The sequence below is a fragment of the Camelina sativa genome, chromosome 1, assembly GCF_000633955.1.
Source record: "Camelina sativa cultivar DH55 chromosome 1, Cs, whole genome shotgun sequence".
Taxonomy (NCBI): Eukaryota; Viridiplantae; Streptophyta; class Magnoliopsida; order Brassicales; family Brassicaceae; genus Camelina; species Camelina sativa.
Window position 1 is genome coordinate 19390843 of NC_025685.1, and position 12777 is coordinate 19403619.

Below are 12777 nucleotides of genomic sequence, written 5' to 3' on the forward strand. Positions count from 1 at the left end.
TTTCTCCAACATTAAGAAGGTCCAAATGGCTCTTGAAAAATCATCAACAATAGTTAAAAAATAAACTCCTCCACAAGAAGCCGGAACCCGATAGGGTCCCCAAACATCGCAATGAATCAAAGAAAAACAGTCGTCTGCTTTATTAAAACTATCATTAAAAACTTCTCTTGTCTGCTTGGCTCTAAAACAAACGTCACAAGAACTAGAGCCAGCCAATTTATTGGAACTAGAAAACATAGGTAAATCGGAAAGCACAGAAAACGAAGGATGCCCGAGACGTTGATGTCACAATGTGTCGTCAACAGCAGCTTTCACACTGTGTATCTTAGCTGAAACAACCTCTTTCAAGTAGTAAACCCCATCACGCTCTTCACCACTTCCAATCAAAGTCTTCGAAGAACGATCCTGCAAAACGCAAAATTCATCACTAAACCACGCATCACACTTTGTTTGCTTTAGAATTTTTGAAACAGAAATCAATGTGCAATTCAAACTTGGCACATAAAGGACATTTTCTAAAGAGATTGTGCATGACAGTGGCAAACTTCCAACACACAAGGCAAAAGTGTTACTTCCATCCGCAAAACCAACAGAACAAGGAGAAATCTTTGCAATGTGTTGAAGAGAAGAGAGATTTCCTGTCATATGATGAGAAGCTTCTGTATCAAGAATAATATCACCTAGAGCTTTCTTACCAGATAATCTATCACCACCACCAGTCCCTTGCTTTTCTTTGTTTGCTTTTTCAGCAAGCAACTGCTGCAACAACTTCAACTGATCTTGTGAAAACTCAGGAAAGACTGACTGATTGGAAGTAGTAGCATGGGCTGTGACCGCTCCTCGACCACGACCTGTTCCAGATCCTCTTCCTCTCAGTCCCCGTCCATTGCCTCGACCCTGGGAATGCTCTTCCCACCAGTCAGGGAAGCCAATAAGCTGCCAATAATCACGTTTGTCATGCCCTGTTCTCCCACAGTGAGAACAGAGTGTCCTGCTTCCGGGTTTTAGGATGGAAGAAGAGCCAAGCTTATGACTTTCTTGATGATCAGAATGTCCCAAATACGCAACCAATTCAGGCGTTGCATCTTTAACTAACAAAGGTTCATGGGATTCACGTCGAGCCATGAAACCAACGGCATCATGTAGCTGTTCACGACCACAAGCAGAGGACAACCGTTGTTCTTCGCAGATAACCTTCGAATACGCTTCACCAAGAGAAGGCAAGGGTGTTTTGCCAACGAAGTTCGTACATAACCCTCCAAACCGCGCATCATCAAGTCCTAACAAGAACTGATGAAGCTTCTCTTTCTCTGTTTCTTTGACAAACTTGGCCGTTACACCACACGAACACCCACCGCAAGAACATACCGGAGGAGGACAGTAAGTGTGCAATTCATCCCACAAAGTACACAATTTTGCATAGTAGTCTAAAACACTCTGCCCATCTTGTCTACACGAAGCAAGTTGAGCCTTGATCTGATGGACACGAACTTCATTTCCAACAGAGAAACTCTGCTTCAAATCCTCCCACAATTGATGTGCATTAGATACAAAGGTCACGGTGGACTTCACCTTTGATGTAATCGACGAACGGATCCACCCCACAATCATCGAGTTAACTGTCTTCCAGTTTTCATAATCAGGATCATCGAGAGGAGGTTGCGGAATCGTGTCGTTGATGAAGCCTGTCTTCCGCTTCGCATGCAGAGCGTTCAACATCTCCTCTGACCACTCGTTGTAGTTATCTCCATTCAAAGTAATAGAGGAGATAGACGTTCCGGGATTGTCAGAATTTGACAACAAATACGGCGACACCGCCACCGTTTGCGAAACAAGAGTCGTAGCAGCTGTTTTACTTTCGTCACTTGACATCTCCGAATAACACCAAATTCTCAACTAGAGAAAAGACAAATATCGAAAATATCGACTAACAAAGAAGAAGAACAATTTATGAATGAGAAATTTTGATCTTAAGCTCTGATACGATGTAGAATTGGATATCGAACTTGCTTGCCTTTATTCATTGTTCATAATGTCGTTTATATACACACGACTTCTAGGGTTACAACACAAGATATTACAACCGTCATTAACAAGTAATAGACTTTAGCCTAACACAAACAAACCCAACAGATACAGCCCAATAGACAATGACGGACTAGTCGCTAGAGTGAGAGAAAATTGTTGCGGAGGTGAAAGCGGAGTCGCTGGAATTTCAAGCGACAGTTGCCGTCGGTCATCACAACAGAAACGGCGACTCCTTTCCCAGTTGCAGCGACTATTAAACTGATTAAGATGTTGTTTTTGTCTATTTTTTTTGTCGCTATCGCTCATCGAGCGACACTAAAAAGAACAGACCCCAAATCTTAATCAATTAATAAGTATCTCATTACGTATAGAGCTTTTAGTGGCGCAATATCATTTACATGCATATATGAAACGGTAGATCCGTAGATTCGTTAGAAGAACATAATGATATATATTTGCATATATATTGGCGTCTTTGATCTATGTAATACATAGTAAAACAATCCTATTTATTATATCAGATATATGCGTCCGTATAAACATCATGTCTTATCTCATTTATGCAGACTTACACATTGAAACATATGTATTACAGCATATGTCTACGTATGCAATAACATTGTGATAAGGATAAAGCGGTTTAATCCATTCTGCAGCCGGTTTGGTAATGAGAATAGTATTTTTGAGGTTTTTTGGTAGCGGGCACTATCAAGTACCACAGTCCTTGAAAAGTTCTAAACCCCTTACAACCTTATTATCATGGGTTTCACTCCTTGAGGTTTTATAGGTCGATCAATGGCTTTTAAATTTTATTTTCTTCTACATCATGAGATAATAAATTACGATAGACATTTATATGTGATGTAATACTAATTTTATAGCAAGATCGCCTAAACGCTAAATAAAATCTTGAAATCATCTTTTACGTGTTGGAGTTTGTCTTTTTTTTTTTTGTTATTCAACGGAGTTGGATTCGAAAGTCTTAATTTTATGTGGTCAGAATCATTTTCTAAACAAATCTAAGCGGCCTTACAAATTTGTTGATTAATATTACCATTTACTTTTGTTGTTTTGGTGTACATTTTCAATTTTAACTGAAATTTAAACTGATAAGTTATGACTTTATATACATTGTTTTAAATAAATGGTGTTGCTACTCTTCAGCCAAGTAGTCAAGCCAAAATTCCAAAAGTCCAGGTCCAATATCTATCTCTATGTCAATCCATAGCATTTGTCTAGTTGTTTAGTTTAATCTCGTTGGCCGAAGACTCCATCTGGGACTTCAATTATCTAGACTGCTTCGGTGTCGAGAGTATTATGTAAGAACCCTGGTTTCTGATCTTCGTCTAGCTGTGTGGTTTGGTTATAACACCTTGAAGTTTCATTGTGTTCTAAATCCAACCCCATCTAGCGCCTTCAGATGTCACCCTTATACCATCATTTTCACCTTGTATGTGATACTAGAAACTAAATAGACCAAGCCTATACTTTTTCCGATTCCTCTCTGTCAAACCGTTTACATGCTTTGTGTGGTATTCTTAATCTCTTTGGCCGACGATACCAAGTGAGATAGAACCCACTTGTATTGTTACGGTATTGCTATATTCTTTGGCACCTTTTATCTCTTGATTCACTAGTATGGTCTGCTGTTAGAGTCTTGAAGCAGAATGGTCTTATGCCCTGGAACTTAGCTCTTACATCTTACGACTTCAAGCAAGCTTTCTTCAGCACCATCTACATCACTCGTTATGATCGCTATCGAAGTTATTTATGGCGCAACCAATCTGACCCTGACCCTCCACTTTAGATGTTAAAGCATCCGACCCTGGACCATCAAACCTTGGTCTAACAGAATCTTTGCCAATGCTCTGCTCATGTTAATGCTCCTCAATCTGGTGGTTTTCTTGGCTATGGTTCTACTTCTAACGTCACAAGATCGCTCGACCATTACTATCCTGTCACTCATCAATTTTCTCGAGGGTGATCTTTCGAGCTACCGTGATCTCTTATGTCCCATGCCGCTATCTAGTGATTGGTTCACTGCTCTCACGGATCCTATCTCGATGTATCCTATCTATTTTTTTTGGCTTATGGGAATACCCATATTTGTAACCTTTGTATCTTTTAAAACCTTGAGATCTCTGAATCTTTCTGTATTTGCTTTGATTTGATATGAATAAAGCATCTGTTTGTTCAAAAAAAAAAGGAATATTTTTGAAATTGACGTTTTTTTCCTAATTGTCGTTATTTATGATACTATTTGATTTTATACTTTTTGAATATTTTGTGTAGTATAAAGGTTACATCTATCTTTAATGTTTAGTATACTAGAATTTTAATAATTTTGAGTCCTAATATTTCATATAACAATATATATATATATATATATATATATATATATGTGTGTGTATTTTGTTTTGTTGTAAATGACCTATAAGATGTAAGACTTTGCTTTTATAAGAATCACTCTTTATTATTGCTTAGAAAATAACTCAAAACTAAATAATAAAGCACTCTTCTTTCATATCATTGTCAACTCAACAATTGATATATATAGGGCTTTTCCTTTCCTATTTCTAGGAGAACTAGATAACTCTTAATTCTAATAGGATTATTTGAGTCTATCTTGTCCTTATCACTCCATTGTAAGGATATTTTGGGCTCTTAAGTCATCAAAGTGTATCCAACATGACCATCTATAACTTTCTAGATATATATATATATATATATATATATAAAATAATTTTCTGGATTCAAAATTATGTGTTATAATCGGGAGGCTCTGGATCTTCATATGCTTAATGCCACATTTCACTCATAAATTTACTGATTTATATCATACATATATTAATGAATACTAGTGGTCTATTGGTTTATTTTATACATAGATTCACTATTTCTTAGAAATTTTATAAAATTCACAAGTTTGTTTAATGTACCAACGGCTCAAATTTTTACAATAAGAACTAACAAAACTATATATAGCCAACATTTGATATCACTAAAACTTACAAGTGTTTATACCACTGTATCACAACCAATCATTCTATGATAAAGTACTAAATATAAAATAAAAAGTAAGAAATCTAGTTTGGTATTTTTGTTTGGGCGACTTTTCAAGTCTCATCTACTCGAACCAAAATCAAGATTTTCGACCTATAACAGTCTGGCAAATTAAACGGATTCAATAGCCACATTTGAAGTCTCCTCTTGCAATGTCTAAGATGCCAAACTTTAACAAGCAACTAAACTAAGTGATGATAGTTTGGTAGGATCTGTTCGATGTTAATCATTTTTTGACGATGTCTAGCCAGCTATTTATGGTAATGTAGAGAGAGGAAAGTAATTTTGCAAACCTCTCTTTTTTCTGTTTTTTTTTTGTTGGAATACAGTAGTTTGTTTATGTGATGTCTCTGGTTTATTGCTATCCGGTTCAACGGATTTGTTCATGTGGTTTAATAATAGTTCCGTTAATGTAAAAAGAAAAGAAAAGACTATACTAGTGAGGATAGAGCCTGCATAGGTCGGACTCTTAAAAATAAGTTTTGGCTTTAAATATTATAAATAATAAATAATACAAAAATATACATATGTCAAAAAGTCTTGGACCAAAATTGGCGGAGAGAGAACTTGGGCACACAAAAAGTGGCAATTTACTCCGACATTAAAGTTTAACTACTGAAATCATAATGTATTATTATTATTATTAAATTACCTTAAACTAAAAATATAGTATAAATGAAGTGAGAGAGATAAAGGAGAGAAGTGGAGGTATAACCGTAAACGCATAGTGTAGGACTGTAGGGAGGACACATGGAGCCACCCTTATGGTGTCCGACAATTACATTTTAATAATCCTTTTTTTAATGTACTTTTTACCAATTCTATTATTATGCTTGGATATGTTCCACAAATAGTCATTATTTTTCTTCTATGTATGACAAAGTTTTACATTATTGCTTTGTAATCTTCTAATATTTTGATAGTAGTGTTGGAATACCATAAGATGTTGAAAATTTATTCCACACCTTGATATAGGCCAAAATTGTTTAAAATTATTAAGCTAGCTATAGTACTTCTCTTTTGGTTCCGGATAGAAACAGTTCTACCTGATGCAAAGCCATGGTAATAGTAACAACAGTTTAGAACACCATAAGTCCATCATTAACGGCATAACTATTGGTATGTTCTTAGTCCAATTCTATTAATAAAAAAAAGAATAGTGGGTTTAGATCAATAATTTTGGTTTTGAAATATAACTGATCTAAAGCCCAGTTCTCCTTTCTTTCCTCTATTCTGATTGGTCGAGACATTTTGGAGATAAAGAAAAATATTCATTTCTTTCATCCTTCTTTGAAATCGAGTCTAAGATTTGTCTTTCTCTCCAAAACGGCGAAAACTTCGTTCTCGCCATATTCACCGCCATACAATATGCCTTCAAATCTTGAGGGTTTAGGTGATGGCCATACAATAATTTGTGATAGACAAGCACATCAGAAATTAAAGGAGGATTTGATAGAGCTTATATAGAATAAATTTGGACATTAAACTATTTATTCATTAAATAAGATGTTTATCTGCTATAATTAATTAAGTAATATGTTTGTTTGTTTTTTTACATTTTATTTACAAGTTTATAAGTAAGCAATTTAAATGTTATTTTATAAGTTTTTATAATTTGTAAAATGTTTATGAATATTATATTATTAAATCTTATGATCTTAAACATGTTCTCCCAATAACTAGCTTTTTAACAAAAGATCTTAACTACTGATCTTACATTATTTCACTATATCTTTATTCTAAGAATACCATAATTAGTTCTCCCATTTTTTTTACCTATGATCTTAACAACTGATCTAACATTATTTTCACTATATATTTAATCTAAGAACACACAAAAAAAATTCTCCCATTAATGATGCCCTAAGATGTTGGAAAAATTTCTACTTTGATGTTAGCCAAAACATTTTTTTAAAAACTATTTAGCTAGTTATAATAGTTTTTTTTGGTTGGTTCCCAATAGAGATTATCTGACACGATAAGTATCTATACATTTGTTACTAATAAAATCAATTCATTGTATTTAAGTTCGTTACTTATCAATTATCATATCATAAAAAAATCCATTTTTGAAATACTTTGGTGCGTTCCTAGAATTTGACTGGATCTTTTTTTTTTGGGCAAGAAAATTTGACTGGATCAACCGATAAAGGTTATATAAAAAAAAGTTCATTACTTACCTATGATAATTTGATTTGACCAAGATATCTTCTCAAAACAAGAGTATTAAACTTATATAGAAGGACAAGTTTATTGAAAATCTAACATTCGTCTGATTTAGATACCAAATACCAAGTAAAATGTTTATATAAAGAGTGGGACAATTTATAAAGAGTTGTTTAGTTATCATAAATAAAATTGAAGAGTTGTTTAGTTTTGTGCAACAAAAATGAAAAATCTCACCACAAAATTGAATCATCAACATTCACTATTCACCCAACAATGCATAAAGATGTATTTCACAGTTCAAATAAGTAATTGATTGTGAAAGCTGTATAGCTGTACGTATGATGTCTATATTACAGTTGTAAGCCATTGTTAAAAAATTTAATAAATAAAAAATGAAATAGAAAGGTCCGAGAAACTTGAATAAGAAAATTATAATAAAAAAAAATGATAATTATCGTAAAAAAGAAGAGAGCCTCCTAAGAAACAAGTCGTCCTTATATAAAGCCACCCACACCCCCTTTGGCTTCTCTCACCATCATCACCATCTTTCTCTCTATCCTTTTCTAAACACACCCATGGCAGTTTCTTCATCTCCATGGGCTCTAATGGCTCTGTTTCTAATGGCAGCTTCAACAATGGTGATGGCTATTCCTCCACGTAAGGCCATTGATGTACCCTTTGGCCGTAACTACGTCCCAACTTGGGCTTTTGACCACCAGAAACAGTTCAGAGGTGGTTCCGAACTTCAGCTCATCCTCGATAAATACACTGGTACATTTACTATTACCAAAAATCTAGTGACCAAACTATGTTTTGATGTTCTTTTAAAACTTTATTTGGTACATAAACAAAAGCTTTATATTTAAGTGCTACTTTTTTTGCTTTTAAAACTACATTTTCATTTCATTAGATTAAGTAAATATCATTAATAATTTCTAATATTCTACAAAAACAGTACTTAAATTTTATTTTGTAGAATGTATAAAACATCTATTTTGTTTTTGTCATTCACCTTAGGCCCCAAGATCTTTGGTACACTCACTCACTAACTTAGTTACTTGTGTATTGAAAAAAACAGGGACAGGGTTTCAATCAAAAGGGTCATATTTGTTTGGACATTTCAGTATGCACATAAAGCTTCCGGCTGGTGACACAGCTGGAGTCGTCACAGCTTTCTATGTGAGTTTCTTTCCCTACTAATCTAATTAATACACAAATCTCAACCTTCAAAATAATTAATTATTAATTTGTATGAATGTGTGAAGCTGTCATCGACCAACAACGAGCATGACGAGATAGACTTCGAGTTTCTTGGGAACAGGACAGGACAACCAGCAATATTGCAGACGAATGTGTTCACAGGAGGAAAAGGAAACAGAGAACAACGCATCTATCTCTGGTTCGATCCATCTAAGGCTTACCACACTTACTCCATCCTCTGGAACATGTACCAGATCGTGTATGAATGACCTCTATCCTCTCATTACTTACATTACACATTTTATTCGTATATATTATTATATGGTGAAAAGTTGTCAGTATTTAACATGGTCCTACTACTGTTTTTTATTGTTTTTTTCATTGTTCGGTGCATTTTCAAACTATTGGTATTTTTTTTTTCTTAACCTTGGGCGTGGCCCTATCTTGATCTTATCAAAAGTAGTGGGGTCTTGTAAGATTATCTTAGACAGAGAGACTTTTGAGTCAAAAAGTTCAACACATTTCAGCTTTTTCATTTGTTTTCTTTCTAATGTTGAAATGAGCCTAGCCTATGTGACTCACTCACTAGTCTCTGTTGTGGGGTTTTCAAATTAATAGACTATGAGAGTCATGTATTCAAAACCGTGGTTTACTATAACCGATATACTATTTGATTTTCTTTATCAGATTCTTTGTTGACAACATACCAATCCGGACGTTCAAGAACTCCAAGGATCTAGGAGTGCGTTTCCCATTCAACCAACCGATGAAGCTTTACTCGAGCCTTTGGAACGCAGATGATTGGGCCACGAGAGGCGGTTTAGAAAAAACCAATTGGGCCAATGCACCTTTCATTGCATCCTACAAAGGATTCCACATTGATGGTTGCCAAGCTTCTGTGGAGGCTAAGTACTGTGCCACCCAAGGCCGCATGTGGTGGGACCAAAAGGAATTTCGTGACCTTGACGCTTACCAATGGCGTCGTCTCAAATGGGTCCGCTCGAAGTGGACCATCTACAACTATTGTACCGACCGGACTAGGTTTCCGGTCATGCCAGTGGAATGTAAAAGGGACAGAGACGCATAAGTATTCTTGAGGGCTTCAATGGATCGGGGCGTTACTATCATTATTATTTAAATTATGCTTCTGTTCAAGTGATTGATGTCTTGTTTGTTGGCCCGTGATGTTTATGCTATGTTTGGGCTTAAATTATATGTTATTACTTATTATTATCCATATATATATATATATATATATATATATATATATATATATATATATCTATTGTTTAGCTACGTTTCTTATGAGTTATGATTATATATGATCTATTAGACTTCGAAAGTCTTATTCTTTAACGTGGTAAAAGTGCATTTGGTATAACATGATCCTGTTTTTTATTAGCCATTACAACGTGACAGGCCACCTTATTCTCTAAATACATGAATAGAAACTTTTGTTAAAGCATAAACAGAATCTTGCCCCTACCTTCTTTACATGTGGGTGGTTTTCTAAACTTCAAATTACTCTAATTTATTTGAAATTTACGTATATTTTTAAACTATAAATCATAATTATAATATTTAGATTTTATGAATATTCTATTACGTGAAAACGATAAATCATAAATAATTCAATGACGACACATGATTTAACTATAATGATGTGTTGGAACAACCCATTAATCTTCGGTTACAAAAGAAACAACAATTCTGTTTCTTTAAAATTATCAAATAAATCAGCAAACGTTTTGATATATCATCTATGATTTTACATTCCTCCATTTTTTTAACTAAACAACATATAACATACTTGAACATAATATCATCACATCAATCAACAACATATATAAGAGGATATAAAGTCTCTTTGTTTGAGAGCTCTATGTATATAGTTCTTCTTCTTTTTTTTTTCTGTCTAAGTCTTCTTTATAAAGACCACAATGAGACGATAAAGACGGTATCGTTTCATTGACAAATACACACAGGAAAAATCATATAATCAAGATAAATCGTTCAAATTTAAAGAAACCTGCAAAAAGAAACGAAAACAAACTACGCTAGACTATTACATTTTTTGGTTCTATTGCTTTTTTTGTGGCATATAAAAAACTTACTTGAAACACCGAGATTACAGATGTTTATTTATTTATGGCACAAGGATGTTACGTAAAATAGATATACATACATGTGGATGTATAGAAAATCTGGATAGGTATCTCATTTTCCAATAGGAAAAAATAAAACAAAAAATAATGATTAGCTTCCACCAACCGGTTTTACTCCGGTTAAGCGATTTTGTATAATGAAACCACCAATAATTATATTTAATGGTGAGCATGAGCTGTATTGTTTTTGGTAGCTCGAGAGTCAAGATTTAATAATTTACGTGTGAGGAAAACTAAATAAATGTGACGACGAAAGGGTCACTACCCACTAGATTAGATAGGGGTAAATATGTAGAATCACATTCATTATTGTGCCATTACCAAACATATGAGTCACGAGATAGAAGAAGCCAAAGACAGAGTCACAGGCTCTTCGTCTTCTACCTTCTTCCTTACTCATTTCATTTTCACCAAAACCAAAGTTATATTCTTCTCACTTTCCGAGCTTTCCAGTTCAACTATGGCGGCTCCGATCATACTTTTCTCTTTCCTTTTCTTCTTCGCTGTCTCCGTCTCTGCGCTTAACGTCGGTGTTCAGCTCACACATCCCTCCATTTCCTTGGTCAGTCAAACTTAACCGATCATATATGATGCTTTCATATTCTAGTATAAACCGGGAATTTTGGTACTTGCTATGTCCTTTGGTTTAGTCCGGTTTATAATGATCTTGATTTGTTTTGGCAGAGTAAAGAATGTAGCCGGAAATGTGAATCAGAGTTCTGTTCAGGTAACATAATCTCAAAGCTGCTTCTTTGTAATAAAAATTCGCTTATGTATGCATGAGACATGATTATAATTTGTAAAATTGGACAGTGCCTCCATTTCTGAGGTATGGGAAGTATTGTGGACTACTTTACAGTGGATGTCCTGGTGAGAGACCTTGTGATGGTCTTGATTCTTGTTGCATGAACCATGATGCTTGTGTCCAATCCAAGAATAGTAACAACGACTCTCTCTATTTCTAATTCTACTCCCACTTATAACTAAAAAGTGTTACATTTCTTTTACTTATATAATATGTTATTATTAATGTGTAGATGACTATCTAAGCCAAGAGTGTAGTCAGAAGTTCATTAACTGCATGAACAATTTTAGCCAGAAGAAGCAACCGACGTTCAAAGGTAACAAATGCGATGCTGATGAAGTGATTGATGTCATCTCCATTGTCATGGAAGCTGCTCTTATCGCCGGCAGAGTCTTCAAAAAACCCTAACTATATAATATTTTTCTAGTTAATTGTTTCTCTTGTTTTCTTTCCCTCAAGATATTTGTCCATTTTACAAAAAAAAAAAAAATCTAATCTAAGTAATAGTACTATACTGTAGTACTTGTTCTTTCTTTCTTGTGTCTGATAAAATAATACCTGTCAAACGTCCAAGGCCTTGTTAGAAGAATAGTTTAGATGTCCGTGATCAGAAGAAGGGTCGCGAGGAATAAGCGGGCAAGGTAAACAACTGTTTTTTTTTTCAGGTCTCCAAGCAGGTTTACTTACACATTACATGCATCGTGGGATTGTTACATTGAAGCTATCTACGCAATTGCAAATGGTTATATACGAACAATTGCAATATAGTTTATATATAGGACAATTGTAACTAACAGATTCATGAGCAATCTATCGGAAGATATGATAGAGGAAAATGAGGCAATAAGATACGTTAGACCAGATGATCAGCTAATGACTTCCAAGTTCTTCATTTCTTATTGTTTAACTTGTTGCTAAAGTTGCTTTGGTTGATTGGGTAAATGTATTCTTTCATCTGGTTATATATATTTTTTTCTCATCTACTAAATTATCTATGTCAGTTCTTATTTGATGACTTTATTAACTCAAGTTATTTATATGAAATCATATATTATGTATGTAGATAAATTTCTTCGTAGTTTACTGCTAGTTCACGCTATGGTCTATTGGTCTACAGTGTCTGGCGGCAGAGGAATAATCTTCTCCATAACCATATCACAATTCCGCTGCTATCTATCTTCAGAGATATCGACAGGTTGATAATTGATTTCATCTCGGCGAGGAGAAGATCAAAGAATTTCAGAAATCTTATGGTTCTTTAATGTAAATGCAGTTTCTGGAACAACTCGCTAAGAGTAACAAGTCGTTGTGCCGAACAGAGTGTTGTGCCAATCAGGAGTGCATCAG

The 12777-nt window shown here is 34.5% G+C and overlaps 3 protein-coding genes across 3 annotated transcripts; 2 read left to right on the plus strand and 1 right to left on the minus strand.

The window, feature by feature from the left end:
• On the minus strand, positions 286-1872 carry LOC104709792. The gene has a single exon (XM_010426353.1). It carries the CDS (start codon positions 1870-1872, stop codon positions 286-288), a length of 1587 nt encoding a protein of 528 aa, XP_010424655.1.
• Positions 7785-9695, plus strand: LOC104699360 (xyloglucan endotransglucosylase/hydrolase protein 4). Its single transcript, XM_010414678.2, has 4 exons — positions 7785-8031; positions 8339-8439; positions 8526-8719; positions 9148-9695. Exons 1-4 carry the CDS (start codon positions 7836-7838, stop codon positions 9545-9547), a joined length of 891 nt encoding a protein of 296 aa, XP_010412980.1. The 5' UTR covers positions 7785-7835; the 3' UTR covers positions 9548-9695.
• Positions 10917-12003, plus strand: LOC109124780 (phospholipase A2-alpha). The gene is made up of 4 exons (XM_010414684.2): positions 10917-11187; positions 11310-11352; positions 11439-11564; positions 11663-12003. Exons 1-4 carry the CDS (start codon positions 10954-10956, stop codon positions 11836-11838), a joined length of 579 nt encoding a protein of 192 aa, XP_010412986.1. The 5' UTR covers positions 10917-10953; the 3' UTR covers positions 11839-12003.